Below are 23,317 nucleotides of genomic sequence, written 5' to 3' on the forward strand. Positions count from 1 at the left end.
TTCTGCCAAAAGACTGAAGAAATGTTTAATGTGAGGAATGTTGTAAAACTGTTGGGCTTTGTCGTGTTTCACATCAGCATTCCCGTATTGGTGGCAGAACGTGAAGTGAGTGTTTTTGTGCAATAACAGTGCTCTCACTGCTCATCCTCGATCTTCCAGGCAGCTACGACCTCCCTGAGTGTGACGGAGACCAGATTTCATCCTGGGAATCAGAGTCCTCCACTCCCAAACTCCCCTTCCTAGTTTCTGCGGCGCGTGAAGGGGCTCCGTTGATGTCCCGTAGCGGTACGTAGGAGTAATCCTTTCGCTCAGGGAAGCGCGATGTCACTGATCTGTGGCACACCTGGTGACATGAGATGATCAGGCTGGCCAACAGGAGACAAGTGAGGACGAGGGTGATGACCAGCCATGATCGCCTGGGAAAAAAGCAGGAATTACATCAATTTCATGACACTGCACTCAATAAATTAACTTAATCTGAAAAAGAGGAAGGACGTTTTTAAAAGCCCAGGCACTGAAATGTTGAAAAGGCACCAAAAACACTGATTTTGTACTGAAATCATTTGTGAATAGATTTTCACCAGATTGCGTTTGGGTCACATGACACAAATGGACAGGAAGCTGCAGCAGCCAGCACAGTCTCATTCACTGTAAACCTTAGTGTAAACTATTTGAAAACACTTTGCTCAGTTGTTTGTTGAATTCCACGATTTGGTCTGTTTTCCAAAGGATGTAAATAATTTCACAATTTAAATCCAGACTTTTATTAGGTTATTTTCTAATTTGTTTAATTTTGAGCCATTCAAAGATAAAGCAAATGCTATTTTTACACTATTGTCCTTCTGCATTATTCCCACTTTCAGATGAAAAAGCAGCAAAACAGTCCAAGACCATCATACCACTTCCAGTGTGTTTGACTTTCAGTGTGATTTTCTTTTCTCATTTGTCAAAACATCTTCATCTTCTTCTTTTTAACGAACTCGTGACGAGAGCAGACAGCAGAATGAAGACTTTAGAATTGTCCCTTCAGTTTTCTCTTATGTTTTTATTTATAAAGAAACGCTTCAGTTTAAAATTAACTAACAATTTTCTAGTGGCACTGGAAAAAAACTATTATCTTTTATAACCACTGAGACTTGTTTGAACACGTTTGTTTACCTTCGTTTCTTATTGGTAACTTTACAAAAGATCAATACTATGTTTAAGTGGAAACACTAAAGTTGTTTTGTCTTTGAGAGGACATTATGTTTCTATTACTTTCACTGAAAAATGACAGCAGAGAAGAAAAGTCAGAGGTTTGACCTTTAAAACCTTACTCTGTCAGATAAGGCTGCTCTCTGTGAGATTCTTCTTCTTGTCTCCAGGATGTAAAAATCTGCTTGGCCAGGCATCGTCCAGCTGTAGAGAAAAATACACGCTTATAAAAAGAAAGTAACTAATAGAAATGGCCTTTTGTGGAGCATTGACTGTGGCATCTTTAGGGAAGTTTGTTTGGATATGTAGTAGAAACTAAGAGTGGTGGGACTGAGATATGATGCACTTTACTGACACAGACGTTTTTCATAATTTCATAATTATAATTTCCAGTCATTGTTTACGTCTGGATTTACTGCGTCTGGCTTCTTCCGGTGCAGAATTATGACACGTTTCACGACAACGATATTAAAGTTGGATAAAATGTGACATGACATCTTCAGACTGCAGATGCTTTGAAAACAATCAGATACGTATCCCATGTAGTTCAACAAATAGATGTGGCACAAATTGGATTTTTACTGGGGATTAACTGATAGAAATTGGGCCTTTGAAACTGCTATAAAAAGTCAGTTATATGTGAATGTAGCCAAAGGGAGAGCCAGCAAATCCTGCCTTAAATCTGTTTAAACATATTTGGATCTTGAATTGATCAAAAACTGTATTTTTTCCTTCCAACTTCAGAGCATTTTGTCTTTCTATTCTGTTTTTTTTTTCCAGGATAAAGTTCTTTATCTCCTATGTAACAGTCTTGATATCTCATCCCATGAGGCCACTGAGCTCTATAACAACAGAGACACAACATGACTCAGGTAGCAGCTTCTGTTTCATTCAGGGGTGTATGCTTTTGTCTTCTTGTTCAAAAATGAAATGTTAGCTTCGGTTTTAAATAACATGCATATCCAAATAAACTACATAAAAGTCTGGATGCATTTTAGAAACAAAAAATTCAGTTTAGCTGATTTTTGCTCATTTCTACTCTGTTATTCATCCTGATTTTTCTAAACAGGTAAATTTGCACTCCAGCAGCAGATAATGAAGTACAGACGGTTGTGTTTATATGCAGAAAACCACAAAGTCCCATGCACGAAATAAAGCTGGGCACGAACCTCTGTGTAAGGTGTAATTGGTGTCTACTGGTAATGTGGTGTTACAGCTTCCTGTCTGCGGGTCACATGGGCACAAGTCGTCACATCGACACTCCTGAGCGCAAGATGCACCGAAGAAACCCAAAGGACACGCTGAAAAACAGACACAGTTAGGTTTTTATGATGAATTTCGATGACACAAAAAGTTGTATAAAAATGATAAAATATCGCATTTACATTTTTTCTTCTAAAACAAACTTCTTGAATCATAAGCGACTTCATTTGCCAAGCTTGTGACATGAACAAGGAATCTGCCTTTGGTTCATTTTGCTCTCAATGAAGAGATTTTAAATACGAGTATATAGAATAATACAAATTACTGCCAACATCAATACAACTAAATTATAGCAAGCTTAGACGTTACCAAATTACCTTCTGCCACTTTACAGACACAATATGGACAGATGAATAAATTAAATAAAAATTGTTTTAAAATATGGGGAATTTTGCTAGAAAGTATCCTTTAATTTACATTTAGTGGAGATAAAGGCAATGCCATTGTGTCACCAAGCTGTGAATGAAAACAAGACCAGTAAAGTCTTGATGGAGCACAAAAGACTTGAGTTGTTCGCACAGAAAAGCTGAAGTCGGGATAAAACTTTAGTCTGATTGTTGTATTTTTCCACCTATAACTAAACCATGTTTTCAAAATGACAAAATGATGTTTACAGACGATGCATTTCAAAGTAATAGCAGCCAAACATTTTCAGTAGCATTCTCCGTGGTACGTGATGTAAAACAACATGTTTCCTTCACATAGTGGTGAATTGATGCACTGAGTGTGTGATCCCTTTTTCTCACAACCAGAATTAACTTTTTTTTTATAGCTATTTAAACTACAGCAGCTTTTTCTTTGGAACGGAAACACAGGTCAGCTGTAAGTCCTGAAGATATTAAAAAAAGAAAAACCACTGGAAGTTCATGAATCCATCACAGAGGCAGTGCTTATCCTTCTTTAGACAACTGGATGTGATTCCCACTAGAGAGCAAAAAACAACTTTGACCCTGTGGTTCAACTTTAGCAATTTGGCCATTAAATTTTTTATGCATGTCATTTTTTACCCGCTTACTGAAAAAAGAGCCTTGAATGACAGAAGGTTGAATCTCTGTAATATCATAACAGGTTAAAAGCCAAAATCTATTCACTTCTTTCATTGAATGACTGACCAGTCACTAGTGCTAGCTGCCTGGATAAAGTTTTTATGCGAGTTTATCTTAGCTACATATGAAATGAAACATAGCAATACCTTTTTCACACGTGTCACCATGGAAACCAGGAGGGCAGACACAGCGACCGTTGACAGGATCACAGGAGCCGTTGTTAAAACAAGAGCAGGTTTTGGTGCAGCCGTCGCCGTAGAAACCTGGGAGGCATGCTTCAAAAAACAAAGAAAGAAAAAAGAAAAAGAGTTTTACTTTATTTTTTTTTAGCATTTCTACTTATCCTGACACTTTCTAAATACATTTAATTCCCAGAAAACAAAGCCAGACACTCACAAAATAATGTAGTTGCAGAATGAATATGGTAAACATAATGTTAAAAGACAAGAGAACAAAACAAAAACTCCTGAAAAACCCTTTGTTTCTCTTTTAGACTATTTATGTACATCTGACATCAATTCTGGAAATGTGTTCCATTGTGTGGCAGATGCAATCCTTCATACATTAAGAAAAACAGAATTAAAAGGAGAAATATAATAGAAATTATCCCAAAATGAGGAATGTTCTGTTCAACAGCAGCAAAGTGACAGGCAATAAAAACAAGTAGGCTCACACAAAGACAGAAAATACAAATACATAAAAACAGAAGAAAAAAAAATACTGTACAGTATGGGCAACATTTTTTACATAAATAGTATTTTTACATAAGTTGGTTGGCGTGCAACGCCAAACAAGAACTCAGAGATAAAACTAATAAGTAAAATAAACAACTACTCACATAAATCCTCCACTTTACTGCCCTCACAAAATTTTATTGTACTGACTCAGTATTGAATAACTATAATAATCCCAAAGTGAGATGTTACTGTTGTGAAAGGCAAATAAAATCTTAACTTAATGTGCTGAATTAGTCTGGAAGTTCTAAGTTAGGTTGATAAAACTGCCATCGTCTGATTTCACTGCAGATCAGTTTCACAGTTTGACTCATTTAAACTCTCATTATAATTCATGGCTATGAGCAAAACAATCAAAAACAAATGATCTGATAATTTGGCTGCTGAGCTGGAAACTTATCAAGACAACATATAAAAGTAGCTGTAAACAAGTGAGGAGGAGTTCATGTACATCTTTCAGAAATGATGTGGGTAAAGGGCGTGTTGTCACTGAGATACAATAATCTTACATCTTGATTTAAGATTATTATTATTGAAGATCATCTTATTTATGAGACACTGACTTATATCTCATAATTCTTTGAAAACTAATTTGTGTCTTGAAAAAGTCAGCATTGACTGTTCTCTGAAAGTTTTACTTCTATAATGAATTTCAGGTTTAAGGTAGTTGAGACTGACATGCTTGTACAGAAGGGTTTACAGTTCTATTCCAAAATATTATAATTCCTTGAACTTTTTTCCACTTTTTGTCAAATGTATTTTATTTCCATCTCAAGAACAGAGACGTTCATAAATCCAGTTACCTGTTTTCAAACATTTTGAGCAGTGTGGTATAAATTTAGTAAAAGCTCAGTCAGAATGGATGGAGAGTGTCTGAGGGATGTTAGTTTCAAGTTCTGTCACAAATTTTCAACTGGATTTAGGTCTGGACTTTGACTAGGCCATTCTAAGCCATGAATCTACCATCCCCTGTAGCTCTGGCTGCATGTTTAGCATTGCTGTCCTGCTGGAAGGTGAACCATCACACCAGTGTCAAGTTTTTATAAGTCTATCAGGTTTTCCTCCAGGATTCTTCTGGATTCACATCAGCCCTGTTTCGTCCGCTTGAATCGAACTCTAGTTCACTTAATTAAAAAGTTCGTTTTGATTGGGGAACTGTGAATGTGGACAAAAAAGCAAACTCTGGTCTGCCTACAAACTCCAGTCTCGGTTCGATTTATGTGGACTTTGGTGCAGATTGAATGCATGTGTGAACGCCAAGCAAACCAGAGACTGCTCCAAACGCAGGAAGCAGACTGCAGTGCAGGGCATTCTGGGTAAATACAACCAAAACAAATTAGAGAGTCTAGTACAAGCCGGAGAAATGGCTGGTGGTCTTTTGCCAAAGACGTAGAGAAATCCTACAATCACTACAATCTGATGCCACTCCATTTGTATTTACATTTTGTGAACAGGAAAGTTGGGCTCATGTCTTATTCAAAGGGTTTCACGTCGTGTCCTTCGGTGGTTCGAGGGGGTAAACAGGTTTTTCATTAGTTAGCATGTTAGCATGCTCTCACACAGAGCAGTGTGAGAGCAAACCGGAGAGGCTGAAAATGTAACAAAATGTTGCAATTCTGGTTCTCAAGTGTGAAAACAATTTCCCCCAACCAGCTTTCCGTCCCCCTATTGAAGAAAATGCATCCCGCAGCAAGATGCTAACAACACCAGTATTTCACTGTGGGGTCTGTAGTTTTCCACCACGCAGCATTTTGTATGTAGGTCAAAAGGTTTAGGTCAGAGTAACTCAATGTTCTCCAACCACCTTGTTGCTGAAAATGTGCTATATAAATAAAATTACCTTTACTAAACTGAACAGTTGCATTTATACTGAGCAAATTAGCAACTTTTGGTTTCACCAGATTTTATTTAAGGGTATTTTGTTAAATGAGACAGAGTGAAAAAGTACATCAGATTTTTATTTGTAAAACTCGCTTGATTGTTCACAATAATGGTCCACATTGTGTTTGTGTTTCACATTAAATTAAAGTGAAATACTCTGACATTTGTGGCTTAATGTGAAAGAATAATTTTAAAAAATGCTCAAAGGGTGTGAATTATTTTACAAGCAGAGTGGGTATGTGCTAATAAATGATCCGTCTTTACCTTCACTGCAGTTTGTCCCTCTCCATCCAGCATCACAGATACAACCACCTGCAACACACAGACAGAGAGGCAGAAAAATAAAATGTTCCATAAACAGGAAGAAGAAACTTTAGCAGCAGCATTAAAGGTAGGAGTCCACTCACTGGCTGTGCAGAGACTGTGGGGTCCGCAGGCGGGGGGCTGACACACCAGGGTGTCACAGGCTGCACCCCGCCAGCCCTTCTCACACCGGCAGCGTCCGTCAACGCATTCACCGTGTTCACTGCAGTTTGCCGGCTGGCATAGAGGCTGATGAACACACAGAACAGTGGAGACTTCTCTGCTGCAGCGCCACCTGCTGTCGGAAGCGCTGGCAAGGATTAAAAATAAATACATAATCAGAAAAGGAAGAAATATCAGAAATCTTCATGTGAGGGATTAGTGGCTCACCAATGATCAGAGGGGTAGCTGGCCAGAGAGCCATTAACCACGTAGGTAGAAGACCCGCCTCCATCCAAGTTAATGGCATTGACCACTCCGTTGTCCTTCAGGAACTCTGCTACCTGCCAGAGATTCATCCTGTTTGGACAGACAGTACACTTCACATGCTGGAAACAAATAAAAGGTTGATGTAGATGAAGACTTTAAATTTTTAATTAGGGAAACATTATCACAGACAAGGTAAAATATAAACTTTCTGCATTACCCTGTAAGAAGCACATCTATTCAGTGACTTTTACTCTATAGCTGACTTTGCTGCACCCAAATCTGTTTTAGTGCATTTATTAAACTTGGCTAAATACAGCATGTGTTTTCAAAGAAAGAGTGACCTAAATGCTGATGTCATTGCTCAGAAATTACTTCATTTTATTCAGCTAGAAACTACTAGCTGAATATCTCAGCTAGGAAGCCGAGATATTCAGCTTCCTAGTAAACACCTCATTAAACTAACAGCCTGTTTTATTATAATGCCTCCAAGTGTTTTTGTTTGTTTTGACTCAGGATAAAGTTGACTTTTACCACAGGTATAACATTTTCTAATTTTATACCTAGAAAATTTGAAAATTTTAATTTAATGAGTCAAACTTGCAAGACCCTTTTTAATTTGTATGTATAATTATTTACATATCCCTTTCCAACAAAACATTTGTCTGTGTGGTTAATAAAAATTTTACATGCTTAGCCTATATTTTAGACTTTCTTTGGCCTTCAGATATTTTGATTTTATGATTTTGGCCAAATGTTTGCATACAACTTCTTTAAGGTAAAGGTTCATCATTTATCTCCACGTTAATTCAGATTTTATGTTGTGAAAATGTGATCAAACTCTTCTGGTTATTTTGAGAATGGTTAAGGGAACCCAGCTGTAAGATTTGGTATTATTTAAAGTCATATTGTATTCTGGTGAGATGACAGAACTCAGTGGTGAGAAAACTGTTTGCTTCAGCCGTTTTATCGCTTCTTACTTGATACTCACTGATTTAGAGAGACAGGAAACACACTAGATTTTATTTTTAAATCATCGCTTAATTTAATTTTAAGACATTAGTGCAAATTTGCAATAATAAAGCAGCTTATACTTTGTTAATTTGAAGTAATATTGTTTAAAAATAAAGTAAATGAACCACAGGACTCTTTGCTTATTCATGCTACCCATGTAAAAAATATCAACTTAGGTGAACAATAACAATAACATATATTTTTATTGCCGGTAGAAATCAGAAGGTCAGTCTGTTTGGTCCAACCTGACTTTAACACGTTTTATTGATCAGCTGGGGGCTGATATTGACAAGAAAAACACAGAAGTCAGAGGTTTAGACATGTCATAGTGTTGTGCTATTCTTGGCTAAATCATTAACAGCGGAACATTAATCTGCAGATTGTCAGCAGGGATGTGGGGGTTCACAAGGTGAAGGGAAGTCAAACCCATATAACTGATTGGTGGAATTACCAGAAAAAAGAGCTGAAGACAAACAGACTTTGCTGTGTTAGTTCATCTCATTAATAAAGTCTCTAAATATTTTCTCTAAAGTCTCCTGGTTCTGTTATTGTCACTGAGATTCACCATCATTAATGAATAATCTCCTATTTATTGTTGCATTTAACTACCATTGACGCCATATTTATTATCCTTCTCCTATTTTGACTGCGACTCACATATAATGACTTTATGTTGGAGATATTCAGCTTCCAAGTAAACACCTCATTAAACTAACAGCCTGTTTTATTATAATGACTCCAAGTGTTTTTGTTTGTTTTGAATCAGGATAAAGTCGACTTTTACCACATAGCAACAAGCCTTTGCACTGCAAACAAACAGGTTCACATGGAATAACCAGGACTTAAAGTAATTATCTCAAAGTTTATTTGACTTTTCAGCCGAGTTTACTACAATCTTTGTTAAGTGGATTTTTTCAAAAACCATAAAAAATAACATTGGATTGTGTTTCTTTCTTGCTATAAAGCAAAAATGTTTTTAATAGTGTTTCATTTATATAAACCGACTAATTAGATTTTCAATGAAGGTTTTGCAGCTTAGTTTGCAGGAGTGAGGGCAAGTATAGTCATTTGTAAAGGCTGCTGACTGCTGTGCTTGGGGAGCATGAATCCACTTAATGTGTGGAATATTACAAACACCATCTTCCATTTAATCAATATTTTAAAATGACTACATGCTCAGAGGAGAATGTTAATCAATCGTAAATGTATTTTTTTTTTTCTTACCCTCTTTTTTCTGTTTGACCATCAATTTGAAAGAGGATCAGTCTTCCCTCTTCGTCGTGGCCCACTGCGGTTCTGGCCGACACCACATCCGCAAAATACCTCAATGACCCTGACGTAAAGAAAAAAAACATTCACGGATTTTATTAAAATACCTTTTTCACAGAACTGACCAAACAAAACGGCAAATGCTTTTTCTGTACTCATGTTTTTGACCTCAAGTTAGGAATAAGGAAGCCGTGTAGTAGAAGAATTAATGCCACCTGCAGGTGGGAATTAGCTTCACTTAAACACAATATTTTTGTGAAAATTTTGCTGTAAGCTCATAATTATGCACTAAGATCTGTTGATTTTGCATTAATGTCCATGATCTCAGAAGCAGAAACACAGGAAGGACTAAACTGGTAAGAACCTCACAGCCCCAGCCTCTGGAGGTGGGACAGTTGCTGTACGTTTCTGTATGTTCCAGGTATAAGACAGGAAACAGAAATCGACGTGTCTAGGTCTCTATGTCAAATAAATCTTACTACTCTGTAAAAATAAAACTTCTCCAACCAGCAGTGTGGCTGCCACTCAACTCATTCTGCAACTTCATCTTGCAGTTCAACATGATTATAAAGTCCGTTTGGTCTGTGCAGGAATTGAACTTTTTAAAAATAAAGATTTAACTGCAACATCTGCATACAATGTCTTTACTTAAGATGGATGCATTATTTGCAATCCATCACACGATGATGCTAAGATTCCTCTGTAGAAATCACAGAGAGAAGAGTATCATGAGCTCCTAAACTTGCCTGCTGCTCAGAAAGCTGATGGCTGGAACACAGGCCCTCCTGTCACTGCTAACCAAACATGACAATGTTGCGTTTTTGTGGCGCCAAAGTGTTTATTTCAGGTCACAGATGAGTTTGTGTGCTATGCAAACATTGGGAGGCGGAGAAACTGAGATACTGCTGTGTTTATTTACTGCAGGACTGGAGCTCGTCCAGTTGCTTAGGTTGAGCTGAGGTCAGGGAATCTGATTCTGGACACGGATGGAGGATATTCTCCAAAATGTTACTAGTGTGATCAAGAATCGCATTCCTGAATTTAGAAAGAGAAAATCTGGATGGTTTTCTGTAAAGCTTCACTTGGGTTTGGGTTAAACTGTGTCAAATCTTAAGAGTTGATGTCTGAACCAAAATCGTTGAGCAGTTTATTGAAGATCCAAAGCGTACCTGTCTCCTCGGTCTCACTGCACTCCGCCTGCAGACTCTCATTGATGAATATCTTCCTGTCCCTCAGCAGCCAAATGACTCCACTGACCAGCTGAACAAAGGGGTTGGACTGATCTAAAACATCTTTCTGCGACAGATACCTGCACATCACAAGACAAGATTTATATATTTATATTTAAAGGCCTCTTTTCACAGTTCATCACCCTCCAGAACACAAAACACCAACATTAGTGTCATATTCACTCAGTTTAAATGGTTAAATGTTTCTAACAGATTTATCTAAAAAGGTCAATTTAAGTAAATGTCAGTTAATATCCCATCTGCAGTGTAAACACAATGCAAATGGTCCAGATTTGTAGATGAAGCTGTATTTTATATTCTTAATAATTTTTCAGTTTGGGTTCTTAAAGCACATAAGTCCAAGTCTTCACTCGTTTATTTGTTTAACACAAGTAAACGTCGAATCATGTAGAAATTCCTGGAATTGGTGACCTCGGTTATCAAACAAAGAAGTTAAATAAACCTCTTGATGGTTTCCAGAGGCCTGAGAGCATGACAGTGTTTTTTTCTCAGAGTTATACATTTTTGCTCCATCCTACTGCAGTAATCACCAGATTTTATACTCGTTTCTCTGTAGCCAGTTTCTCTGTAGCCATACAGAGAAACGAGTGTGTTGTTTTTGGAAAGTGTCAAGCTGCCATGTTGAAGTTAGCAAAATAAACAACAGACATGAACTTGTCACAGGAGGATTGTTGTTGAGCATCTGTTGAAGTGGACCGGAGGTTAAACTGTGGGCTACATGAACATGCTAACAGGAAACCACTCAGCAGAAGTTGTGATGTGCTTTACATAACTAAATGAGCCCGTCAGCAGGGACGAGCATGAGGAGAGATCATCCTGTACATGTGATGAAGTCATGTGGAGACGAGCAGAGCGGTTCAGAGGAATCTGGTGTTTATGGGCTTACATATGAAGCAACAAATATATAATGCACATTTTCTTCCAGAAGGTTTGGGAACCTTGTTGGCAGATGATTAGTATTTCAAAACCTCAAATAATACCTGAACTTTGACTCCAAATCACAGAAGAGTTGAAAAGAGGTTCAAACCATCTTACATCTATCATAACCAGCAAGGATCATATCAGTGACTCTCAATGAAAGACTTATGAATCATTCAGTCAAAATGTTAATTTTAATTGAATTGGGAAGACAAGAACTAAAGGCTCAGACTAAAAGTTAAAACTGGAGACAATAAATCTTTTAATTGAACACGGGACAGCCATCAGATCTCGGCAGCCATCGAGATCTCAGCAGCCAAATGACTCCACAGCAGCCAAATGACTCCACAGCACAAAAAAGTTAAAGCTTTAGTTTATGCACTATGTGTGCACAATAATAAAACCAGGGTTTCAATACTTTCAGCTCACCTTTATTGATAATAAATCAATCCTAAAATAAACCGCAGGGTTTTATCTGACTTACTTCAGGCAATGCCTTAAAAGAAAAACAATGACTTCTTGTTTTCTTACCCAAACACCAGGGTGCCATCTCTCCTTATTCCAAACTGGGCGTTTTGCACCCCGTTGCTGTCCTGCACCAGCCTGCCGCTGCTCACCACGTTCCCCAGACACTCCCCTGACTTTGTCTTGAAGAATCCACCATTTTGGGCGTAAAGACACCCTGCAGCTTTAGCCGTGTCCTCCACAGACACCCTGAGCTTCATTTCGCAGCCACCCGGCCCTCCTGGTTCCAACACAGACACCATCTTCAGCGGGTCGTGGACCACAGTCATGTGACCTGGAGACAGAAATCCAGCAAAGTAAGTTGAATAGTTTTAGTTTTGGATTTTTAATTATGCCACTCTTACTTACCAAGAACCCATCTGGTGCCTTTCTCCACATCCGTCACAAACACCTTCGACTCAGCAACGGGCTGACTGCTTCGGCCGTGGGGGGTATGGCTCTCATAGGTGGCGTTGTCATTAATGAGGGCCTGACAGTCCCGGACGTGGCGGTGAGAGTGGGCGGGGCCGTGACCCTGAGTGTAAGGCTGCAGGAGGTCATTGTCCAGAGAGCGTCTGGAAAGTGCATGGCTTATTTAGAAGAGAGCTAAAGAGAGAAACGCCAACATAAATCCAATTTTCAACGGGTGGCAATTGGATTTATTTCCCATGTAAAATATATCAGACAAGGGGCTAACTCCTCCAGTTTTAAATAATAATGTAAATGTTGAATCTACTTATAAATTCTACGTTTTCAGAGATGAATTTCAGGTGTAAAATGGCTGCTGCAGAAAGCTGCTTCATCACATGATGGAATGTGTTTTCACAAAGAACTAGGTTTTTTTTCCTCAGTATCATTTTATATTTATAATTGGTGTTCAGGTCTTACAATCTTTCAATAACACATAAGTGATATTTTCAATATATTTCAATATTTTTCTAAAAAAATGACAGGCCACTGGCTGAACGACTAGCACCCAACCATCGGACTTAGCAAGTTTTCTGGGGGAAATGTTGCAATTGTTGCATCTTTTTGTTCCAGATACAAATTCCCTGAAATTATTGTTTTTTGTCAGTTGAAGTCCACTTCTATTTTACGTATTGCTTTCATTTATATTCCAGAGGAGATTCCTTTGCTTCTAGCCTAAAATATTCATTCTGTCTGTTTTGGATTGATAACTATTTGCGGGTTTTTGTCTGCTAACAGGGTTTCTGAATTTTTATAAGTTTAATTTTATACTTTTAAGACCTTATTAGGATCAATATGTGATAAATTTGAGATCTGCAAAAACAAATGAAATTTTATTTTATTTTATTTACATTATTTCTTTTTAATTACTTGATAACATTTAATTTAATCAAGAGCTTCAGCCAATTACATTATATTCAACTAAAAATGGCATTTTTGAGCTCTGGCATGTGGTTCTACTTCTTTACATCCTGTTTTTGCTAAATAATCACATTTCAAGTTTGTATAAGATAACATAAGAAAAGAAAAGAAAATAACCTTTTATTCAAATTGAACTCTGACCAGCTTCCGCAAAGCATGATGCTGCTACTATTTCACAGTATGGATGCTACGTTCAGGTTTTTTGTCTCATCTGACCAGAGCGTCGTGTTTCACGTGGCTTTTGGCAAACCAAAAAGGCAATTTTTGCAGCATGCACTACTGATAGTGTCAAAAGATTCTCAGATGTTTTGGCAAGTTTGAAGTTGTGCTTACCCTTTTTTTTTAATCTAGCCCTTAATAAAAATACTGAAAATTTTATATTTCTGACATTCTTGTTTTCTTCCTTGCTTTTCATAATAATTACTCCTCTTTAACAAATCCCTAAGGAAGATATATGACTGCTGAATTAATCATTAAATGACATTAATTCACATACAGGTGGACTTACCTGTATGAGCAATAAAAGGGGCCTACGCTCACTACATGTCTTAGTTATGTATTTATAAAATGTTCTGCAAACAATTTTCTACTTCTCAGTTATGTAACCAATTTCAATATCACATAAAATTAAATTAAAATAGAGTAAACAAATGTAGTATTGATACTTTTTCTAAGCTTGTACAATATTATGTATTATATTATATTATATTATATTGTATTATATTATGACTGGAATCGTGTTAGATCTGGTCGAACAGCACCACCTTGTGGTTAAAACATGCAGCTAGAAAAACATTTCGGAAGAAACTGTCAGCTTCCTTAAAACGTGACGTCCCACCTTGTGACTTGAAGTTGGGTCATGCAAGTAATATCTATAGTTTTATGTAAGTAAACTCTAATAAAACCAAACATTCTGCTTGTTTTATACAGCTTTCAAAAGGCTTTTTACATTTGTCACGTTAGACTAAATGCCTTGCTGTGAATGAGCTTAATGATTTACTGTGAATTCAACATTTCAAATAAGAGTTAAAAACGAGAAACTTATCAAACAACTGTTGAGCAAAGTTAGGGTTAGTTTTCTTTCTTTTTTGTTTGGTGGTGTTTACACTAACACACGGTGTTAATTTGGAAATATCTTAGCCAAAATATTTAAAGTAAGCACACGTCACTTCAATAGGGTCAAAGTAGACAGTTCTGTCAACGGACACAGCTAACAACAGCTAACAGGCTACTAACGGCTTAAGGCTCTAAAACACACCAGCGGTCTTACCGAGTGTTTCTGGACTCGGATGCCCGGATGCAGAACCACAACAGCAGCCACGAATAACAGAATTTCACCCACTCTGCTGCCATATGGCGGAAAACTACCCTGTCAAACTAGGCTCTCCTGTTGAAGCCCACATCATCGTACTGGTAAAGCACAGCGTAAAGACAAACATTGTGGGGCACACTTCCGATAACTGCAAAAATAAAAGCCAAACCACGTCTTCTTGTACAACTAAATATCTAAATATGCAATTATGCATGTTAATTATTGCCCTATTTGAGTCTAACATTAAGAATATAAAATAACATCTCAACATATCTCAATCAAAGAGAGAGAATTAAAATTATATTAATCTAAAAATGTATTATGGTTTTATTATCATCTAATTTCCGGCCATGTGTCAGTAAGCTTTATTCAAGTCTTTGGTTTTTATTGTTTAGTTGCAAAGTTGTGTATATATCGCAAAATTATGTAATTATATTACCAATCCGTGATATGTTTTTTTTTTAAGTAAGAGCAAAATTTAGTAAATTTTTTGTAAGAATATTTCAAATTTCAAGTCAATTTCTGCCGGATAATCATCGGAACGTTTTAATGTAACACAGGAGAGGACCTGCTTCATTCATGTAAATTGGAAAAAACAATTTCATCCTGTCGGGTTATATAAAAATAAAAATAAAACAAGGAAAAGAGTAACATTTGACGATATATATTAATTCACTAAATCAATTAAACTTCCCAAAAATATATATTTGTTGATTATAAAATACATTGACGTCAACACAAAGTTAAATTAGAAATTCGAACGTCATATTTACGAGGTACAGAGAACGCAACACTAGGTGAAGGGGAACATGGCAGTCGGCGTCAGTGTTCAGCATGGATTATTTAGCAGAAAAACATCGCTAATTTACAGTATTCCCAGAAAGATAGCACTGAGCGGAGTTTGTATTCAAAGAGCGGCTGAAATTCAAAGTGTGAGAGCGTCAACAAACACAGCAGGGGAGAATCAGCACAGTGAGAAATACTGCCTGAACCTGGTCAGGTGGGTCAGTTCTGCTAACAGTCATGATGAATGTTGTTACTAAACACATGCATCAGCTGTGTTTACAGCAGAAAATAGTTAAAATAGCAGAACTTATTTTATTTAGATGTTGTAATTATTTTTAAATGGATGACAAGACAGTTTAGTTCGAATTTAGTGGGCTTAATTATGGATTTCTTCATTTAGATTTCTGCTAAATAATAAGACAACGCGCTAATGATGTGCTTATTTAAGTATTTAGATGTTGTTTTAAGATTGAGGTTTGAATTTGCTCTTGTAATCGGCTTACGCTACCCAGCTAAGCTAACAGTCATGTTTTTGAAGTGTACCCGGAAAGAACCCAGGCATGTCCACGGAGAACATGCAGAGACCCAACAACATTCTTCCTGCAAGGCAACAGCGCTAACAACAGCACCACTGTGCAGCCCTATAGAATCATCCATTAAAATTAAACAAATAATAAAAATTTTCCCTCATTTTATCATCGTGAAACCACCATTTTAGTGTACTTTAATAAGATTTTATGTGGTAAACCCAAAGTGTTTATTTATTTATATGTATATTGTGCATTTGGATCCAGCCTCCCACAGCATGATGCTCACACCACTATTGGTCACTGTATGCATAATGTTTTCAGGGTGATGTTCTGTGTTAATCTTTTTATGAAAACCATTAAATATTTTCCTGCACGGTTATGAGCTCTGTTGTGTTGTTCTGCCACTTAAAATCTCAAAAATTGCTGTTAAGTTTGAGGCTAGTGGGACAAAATGTGAAAAGGTTTTAGGAGTAAGTTAAGTTTTNATATATATAATCGGCATAATCATAAATTAAAACAATGTAGTTTGTCATTGTGATATATGTATATATTTGTAAGTCCTGAAACTTTCTAAGACTATGTAATAAATTATTTCAAATCTTAAAAGGGCTTTTATTGCTAATTTAGTCTTTAAACTGTGTCTTAATTTCTATTCTTGCACTTTTATAAGATTTTATTTTCATAAATAACATTTTTTTCTTGCTTGTGTTATTTTTTCCCATTTTTTTCATGTAACTTGCTACATTTCTAACATAATTTGCTTCACAGTGACTTTAAAGTTCCTCCTGAATCTTAAATCTCTTTTTGCTCCTCCTCCTCAGGTCCAGGGACTATGAGGGCTTCTTGTCGTGTCTCCTCCTCCCAGAGGAGGCGCGGCGCTCCTCTCTGGCTCTGAGAGCCTTTAATGTGGAGCTGGCACAGGCAGGTATTCCTCCATAACGCTGAATGGGAGATTGTTTTTCATATTGAAGTCAAAACTTATTGTCAGACTAATGCTAGGTGTATGGAAAAGTAGATAGAAGTGTCTGATACCAGCAGTTCTTTCAACTAATGCGTTCAGCGTTGGACTCCCTGTTTTTCCGTCTTCACTAGGTGAAGGACTCCGTTTCCCAGAAGACCATTGGTCTGATGCGAATGCAGTTCTGGAAAACGGCTATAGAGGAGATCTACAGAGATGACCCTCCGAACCAGCCAGTCAGCACTGAGCTGTGGAAGGTAAATGTCATTACAAAGAAGTTTGAATCGACACATTTTCAAGCATTTAGGGGTCAATAATCTCCATATGTATTTTTCTTTGTAGGCAGTGAAGACACATGGTCTTACAAAGAGATGGTTGATGAGGATTGTTACAGAAAGGGTAAGAAAGAAAGTTAAAAGAATAGCATTCAGCTTGTCCAGTGGGCATCATTGTGCTAGTTCAGATAGCACTGAGTAATTACTGTGAATCAATTCCTGAATCAATTCCTGTCCTTTGACTTATCTGGGAGCCAAAGGATGAAGAACTCTGAGCAGAAATGCTTCCAAGTTCTGAGACCACAGTTTTATTTTAGATAGAAGAGAGTGAGTGTACCTATGGTTACAGTTCTTTTTTGTAGACTTTCGTTTATGTATCTTTTTGTTGACACATTTCATATTTTAATAGTTATTTTCTATGGTTTTTAATTCTATGCAGTTGCAAATAGTTTTACTCTGATTTTTTCATTACAGACAGTTGTTATTATGTGCTAGTTAGCATTTTAAAAGTTCAAATAACTTCTTGGATTTGAACTACAGCTTCAAATCCCAGAGGATGCAGAGCAGAAATATTCTTTTTTTTCCAAAAGCAATTAAATTATTTACTTTTTTTTTCATTTTTAATGTACTTCTAATATTGTATTAAAAGGCTTAAATGGTTAAAAGAAAAATCTGCAGAATGTGCCAATTTTATATCCAAATATTCAATAAATTGTCAGAGTAATCAATTACTAAAATAATCGTTACTTGCAGCCCTAGTTAATAATTGATCATACTCATTAATAAATGATGTTTCTTTTTGTTAATGTTGAAACTCATTGAGTGTCTCTGTTTGACCAGGAAAAGGACCTGGATGACAGAGCCTACAGGAACCTACAGGAGCTTGAGAAGTATTCAGAGAACACACAGTCTTCACTCTTATACCTGCTGCTGGAGTGTTTAGGTACGTATTAATGAGAAATGGTGCTAAAGGTTTGACATGTTGCTGCATTTTTAACATCAACTTTCCTTAATGCTGCTTTCTCATGTTGCTTTTTTTTTTACACAAGTCTCAGAGTTGCTGAAATTAAAAAAAGGTATTTTTTCCCTCAGACAGCAGCATTGGTCTCTTTTCTGACCTTTCCCCCTTTGGCAGAATCATTGCATCGCTTAACTCACCAGTTTTGTTGGCTGTCTTCCTGTTTCCTCATTAGTGAATACAGGAGTGACATCAGGGTGAAGCAGCTTCTCATTCCAGCTACCACTTATGTCTACTCTGGGTTTAAAAATAGCAGCAACTCCATTAGTAAGGTCCTGATCACCCCTCTGTCTGGTCTAAGGATGGACAGGAAAAACCTAAGACGTCATCACTGCAAGCTTCTGTTTATTAAAACACTTGCAAACTTTGCAAGATTTCTCAGAAAGTAGGATGTTGTTGCTGAGATTTTTTTTCTGTTTGCAGGAGTGAAAAATGTTCATGCAGATCATGCAGCAAGTCACATAGGAAAAGCTCAGGGAATCGCCACATGTCTCAGAGCCACTCCTTACAACAGCAGCCGGAGGAAAGTCTACCTGCCCATGGATATTTGCATGCTGGTGAGTTGCTTCTGTTCAGCCTATGAAAGCAATATCTGAGGCTGCTGCAGTTCAGATTTTGATCCCACATCAGTGTCAGCACTGTCTGCATGTCCTTTCCAAAATGTCTCCAAATTAACACAATGCTGGACAGGTTTCGATGTTGAAGCAGAGAAGAAACGTGGGAAGTGCAGAAAGGTAGAAAAAACATAGATAATTAACTTAGATAATTGGTAAATGTCAATTATCGGTCATAACCGCAATATTAACATCGAATTTCTGTGTTGACCCAAATTTTCATATATCAGTTCATCCCAAAACCGGAAAAGAGTGAGTGAAGAAATGGTTGCAGAGACCGTGGTTGGAGAAGTTTGGAGAAATATGCTACCATCATGCAAATGTTTGTACCTTAGAGATCTGCAGACATTTCATTAAGTTAATGTAGAACTTCTCCTATCTTCTTCTACCTGACTTGAACTGCAAAATAAAAATATGGTGACAAGGTTTATATACATATTAGGAGGTGCACTGATAAATCCCTCACTGATAAATCACACCCAATTTCCTTAATTTTGGAAGATTGTCACCATATTGTTGCAAACTTAGCAAATTTGTTGCTATTTATATTTTATATGTAGAGACTTTTGAGACAGAAGAAATCTGAATTGGCGCTCGTCTCTTAAAGGAGTTTCAGCTCATTTAAAGTGAGAAACTCTACGCAAAAATTCCCATCATTGTTTTGTAACTTCTATGCTTTCCTGCTCCAAAACACCTGAATCAAATGTCTGAATTCCCACATCAGCAGTTATTTGGTTCTTCAGATTCCTGGTAATGATTGATCCATCTAAAAGTTGGACACCCTTGATTTAAATAATCTGCGAGGCAAAGGCCCCTTACTCCCCTGCTTTGACAGAAGCAGGAGAGGAAAGGGGGAAATCAAGGGGAGGAAATGTTACTCTGCAGCCGTTTGGCAAACATGAGAGCATTGGATTGAAACTATTGTGGAAAATAATGCCACAAACATTTTCCAACCTTGTCTGGGCTTTCTGCCCAGCGTGAAGACCAACTGCTGCTGCTAGAAGAGCCGACGGGGGGAACCAGGGCTGCTGTTTGAAGCATGCAAGCTCTGCCCTTAAAAAATCCTCTGATGCAAAGATGATGCTTCTGACATCAGGATTTCTACCCGCATTCCTCACCGCTTCCAGAAGAGGGAGCTGGAGCTGCGTTTAAACACCCTGCAACACCCTATCTACAGCATAACAACTATCTACAGCATAAAGTAAAACAAGAGCAAATGTAATATTTATTGATTAAAAGATATGAGTAATATGTCCAGGATGCAGAAGGCAGACAACAGATGGAATATTTCTCTAGTAACACTTGACTGATTAAACATAACAGAGGAGAGAGGAATAAGAAAAAATCAGCAGCATGATGAGCCACACTCATTTAAACACACTCATCAAAACGTCCCAATCAGGCTGCTGATCAAGAATCTTTTAGTTTTTCTGTTCTTCTCACAGTTAATTTAGCTTTAACACTAAAACTGACACCAAAGACATTTAATGGCGTCATTATTTGATGGAGTTTTACTTGGGTCATTGCTATAAATTTATAGTATGTCTTTATATATGTAATCTTTATTTCTAACCTATTTTTATGCTTTTAGAAAAGCTGAACTAAAAAAACTCAAACACTTACAGCATTTTAATCTGTAGATAAAAGTTCTCAGACAGTGTTTGTGTAATTAGGTCATTAAAATACTTTATTGCAAGCTGAGAAGGTCAAACTATTTGATTAATGTGTGTTGGACTTCCAGGTTGGCCAACTCCACCTCAACCAAAGATCCACTGGATAAATAATTTAATGGAGGGAGAATTTTGGCTTCCACTGAATATGTATGTGTCCCATATTCCATGCAGATAATAATTACTCAGTTTGTTTATAGGAATAAAGCTCACTTTGTAAAAAAACACTACCACAAATCTTTTAACTCACTGTTTCCATCTTAAGTCACTTCACAATCCCACCACTCTTGGTTCTGACTCCCCATCTAAACAGATTTCCTTATAGTAGTTAATGCTTCTCTATGCGCCGTTGCTATTAGTTATTTGTTTTTATTAGCTTCCTTCATCTTGTTATGGTTTTGTGATATTGCTGTCAGCTTGCATTGCGGAATAAACTTTAAAAGTGATCCATAAACGGCTCATTATTTCCCTTAACAGTGCTCTCCTTTGTGATTTCTACGTTCGTCTTCATGCGGCTCGCTTTGGGATCGTAAAGCGTTGGCACCGTAATCTGATTGTGGTCGCATTTAATTATTTAGAAAGCTTGAGATATTGCTGTAGAATCTAACCCTGCTTTAAACTTCACCACAACTCTCTCCCTGGTATTTATAGACACCTCAGTGGTAGTCACATACAAATTTTGAGGTTCCTTTAATAATTTAAAGGCCTCTAGCTGTATGATTATTGCCACATCATACATTTATGTGTTATATAGTGCAAACTCAAAAGTTTTTGGTTTAAGAGTGTAAACTAACATTTCCTGAGTTATACTTCAGTCCTTTTAAACACTGATTCATGATCTGTGGGAAAGCGGGAGCTTGAGCCAATTTGCTGCTTGGTTTGTCCCTTCCTGACGTGTCTGATGGGAGCTGCAGGTGTGAAATGAGGCACATCAAGTCTCCATAAAAATGTAGCTCTCAGTCGGGGCAACGTTGGCCGTATGCCGTCATCCCATTTCATACCTCAGACAATACTGGAGCTAAAAACTGGCTCTCTGTTTGAACCGATGTGTAACATCTCTGGTTTTAAGAGCTCTGTCTTTTTTTTATTGCAGATTTTCCTGGAAATGTCATTCTGCTTGCACAGACGAATCTAAGCTTTCACTGCAAGTTGTGTCTGCATTTATTTGTCACTTTATCACTAACTTTGTTACAGTACACCTTCACTGTACTTCTGTTGCTCCATTTACGTCTGTTGTATTCAAAAGAAGCAAAAGTGGGACTCAACCATGAGCTAGCACCACAGCTATTTTATTTAAAGGCAGATCAAGTATAACTGTGCATTTATTGAGGTTTAATATTTGTCAGAACCAGGAAATGGTTCAAAGCGAGGACAATGGTGCTTTCTAATAGCTTTGCAGTCCCTGAAATGATTTCTCTTCTTTATTTCTGGTCTGAAACGTTGGTCTTTTATCCTTTCATTTATAATATTTTTCTTCTTTTCAATACCCTTTATTACCTGCATCAATTTTTCTCGTCATCTCTCAGTAATCTGGAGCTGAGTCACCTCCTCGGCAAATGTACTGCATGTAAGCGGGAAGGGAGGAATGGTTCTTGGAACGAAAATCACTGCTATTTTGATCCTTTCAAAGATGAAGTCAGATCTCCTCACTAAGATTCTGAGAAATGATGAAAATCTGAATTATTGAACACAATGATGTATTGTCAGTAAATATATTTCTAATGAGTGTATCAACATGGAAATGACAACAGTCAAGTTCATTAGTTCATAAGTTATGCTTGATCAAGCGAAAACACTCATTGAATAAGTATTGAAAATGTTTAGTAAAATGTATTTTAATATTTTGTGAGAAAACCTTTTTTATTGATGACAACTTCAAGACATCCTCCATAGATATAGAGACATATAATCTGCTTTGATGAAGTGTCATCCATTAATATTTGCTCTAATCTCAACCAGACTATAATCTCCCTGGACTTCACTGACTTTAACTGGCTTTTTCTTCAGCAGTGGAGTCTTGTGCAGTGAGTGCGCTCATAGGAAACATTTGACAGAATTATTTAACGTCTTCATAGAAAAGTTGTAACTGGTAGTTCCTTTCTAAAGCTCCTTCAAGCGGTCCTTTACTTTTGCACAGGTCTTCTGATAATTGTTGCCCTTCTGTCAGAAATCACTTGGTCAAAAAGTTTAAATTGTGCTTACTGATGCACAATTTAAATGGTGCTTACTGATGAATAAATATGTCTTCAACCAATGTATGTTTTCTAATAAAGCTCTTAACTATTTACCTTTTTACAGGCCGTCAATTGGAACTAAGCCTGTTTTCTAAATACTGAAAGATTTCAGCTGATTTCTTGGCTTTCTGTCTTTTTTTCCCTTTTCTTTTGCTGCGCCCTTCCACCTCAGCAAATAATTTATGGACTTAGTCTTATTGATTTTTTGCGTGTGTATTATCTAGGATGTAATGTCAGTGACCCCATTAAAAATGGATTCATGTGTTGAATACTTATTTCCTCCACTGCAGGATTTGTTGCTCTTAATTTCTTTTCAGCATCTTATGTAAAGTGAAAATATCTGTATTCAATAATGGTTCAAACTTGCACTTAATTATCTTATCAATCTTTATTTTCTTATTCTTTCTTGAAACACAATGTTTGATCGTCTCTGAATTCTCGAGGATGAAATGTTGAAATAGTTAATCTGTCCATTTGAAGTTATGAATTCAGAGAAATTTCTTTGGGATTTAATGTCTCCAAATGGGAGGAAAGTAACAAAGATGTTCCTTGTAGAATTAAATTTCTTTCAACAATTAAATGTGAAAATATTTTCCTCTCGAAACAAATCTTTGTTGTATTTTATGTAAATATTGAATATAAATCACAAATCTGAAGGTGATAGCTGCTTTCCTCTGCAGAACTTCTATAGAAATGTTCTAGCTTGCAGAAACATCTTCAAGCAGTTTC

At 37.0% G+C, this 23,317-nt stretch overlaps 2 protein-coding genes across 3 annotated transcripts in view; one reads left to right on the forward strand and one right to left on the reverse strand.

Annotated features, from left to right (window-relative positions):
- nagpa (N-acetylglucosamine-1-phosphodiester alpha-N-acetylglucosaminidase) lies at nt 1–14,641 on the reverse strand. The gene is made up of 12 exons (XM_008430796.1): nt 14,462–14,641; nt 12,172–12,377; nt 11,830–12,097; nt 10,300–10,439; nt 9,086–9,194; nt 6,812–6,940; nt 6,526–6,731; nt 6,383–6,430; nt 3,650–3,778; nt 2,364–2,495; nt 1,317–1,398; nt 1–416 (listed from the first exon to the last, which is right to left on the reverse strand). Exons 1-12 carry the CDS (start codon nt 14,542–14,544, stop codon nt 164–166), a joined length of 1,785 nt encoding a protein of 594 aa, XP_008429018.1. The 5' UTR covers nt 14,545–14,641; the 3' UTR covers nt 1–163.
- Nucleotides 14,001–23,317, forward strand: part of ndufaf6 (NADH:ubiquinone oxidoreductase complex assembly factor 6) — a 19,909-nt gene continuing 10,592 nt past the window's right edge. Inside the window, exons 1-6 of one of the 2 annotated variants that reach the window (XM_008430793.1) lie at nt 14,001–14,075; nt 16,641–16,740; nt 16,912–17,034; nt 17,120–17,176; nt 17,893–17,995; nt 18,494–18,627. In XM_008430793.1, coding sequence (XP_008429015.1) covers nt 14,074–14,075; nt 16,641–16,740; nt 16,912–17,034; nt 17,120–17,176; nt 17,893–17,995; nt 18,494–18,627 — 519 coding nt within the window. In that variant the 5' untranslated portion in view covers nt 14,001–14,073. Of the gene's footprint in view, nt 14,076–15,290; nt 15,504–16,640; nt 16,741–16,911; nt 17,035–17,119; nt 17,177–17,892; nt 17,996–18,493; nt 18,628–23,317 lie in introns of those variants that run through there. The other variant, XM_008430792.1, reaches the window with a different exon arrangement.

This window comes from Poecilia reticulata, linkage group LG16, assembly GCF_000633615.1.
Source record: "Poecilia reticulata strain Guanapo linkage group LG16, Guppy_female_1.0+MT, whole genome shotgun sequence".
NCBI lineage: Eukaryota > Metazoa > Chordata > Actinopteri > Cyprinodontiformes > Poeciliidae > Poecilia > Poecilia reticulata.

Bases quoted from the DNA above. Each gene is read 5' to 3' on its own strand.
- nagpa (XM_008430796.1), bottom strand. From the start codon at position 14,544: ATGGCAGCAGAGTGGGTGAAATTCTGTTATTCGTGGCTGCTGTTGTGG. The intron at 12,378-14,461 runs GTAAGACCGCTG...TGCACTTTCCAG, and splicing joins TCCGAGTCCAGAAACACTCG to ACGCTCTCTGGACAATGACC. The intron at 9,195-10,299 runs GTACGCTTTGGA...TCTTTACGTCAG, and splicing joins CAGTGAGACCGAGGAGACAG to GGTCATTGAGGTATTTTGCG.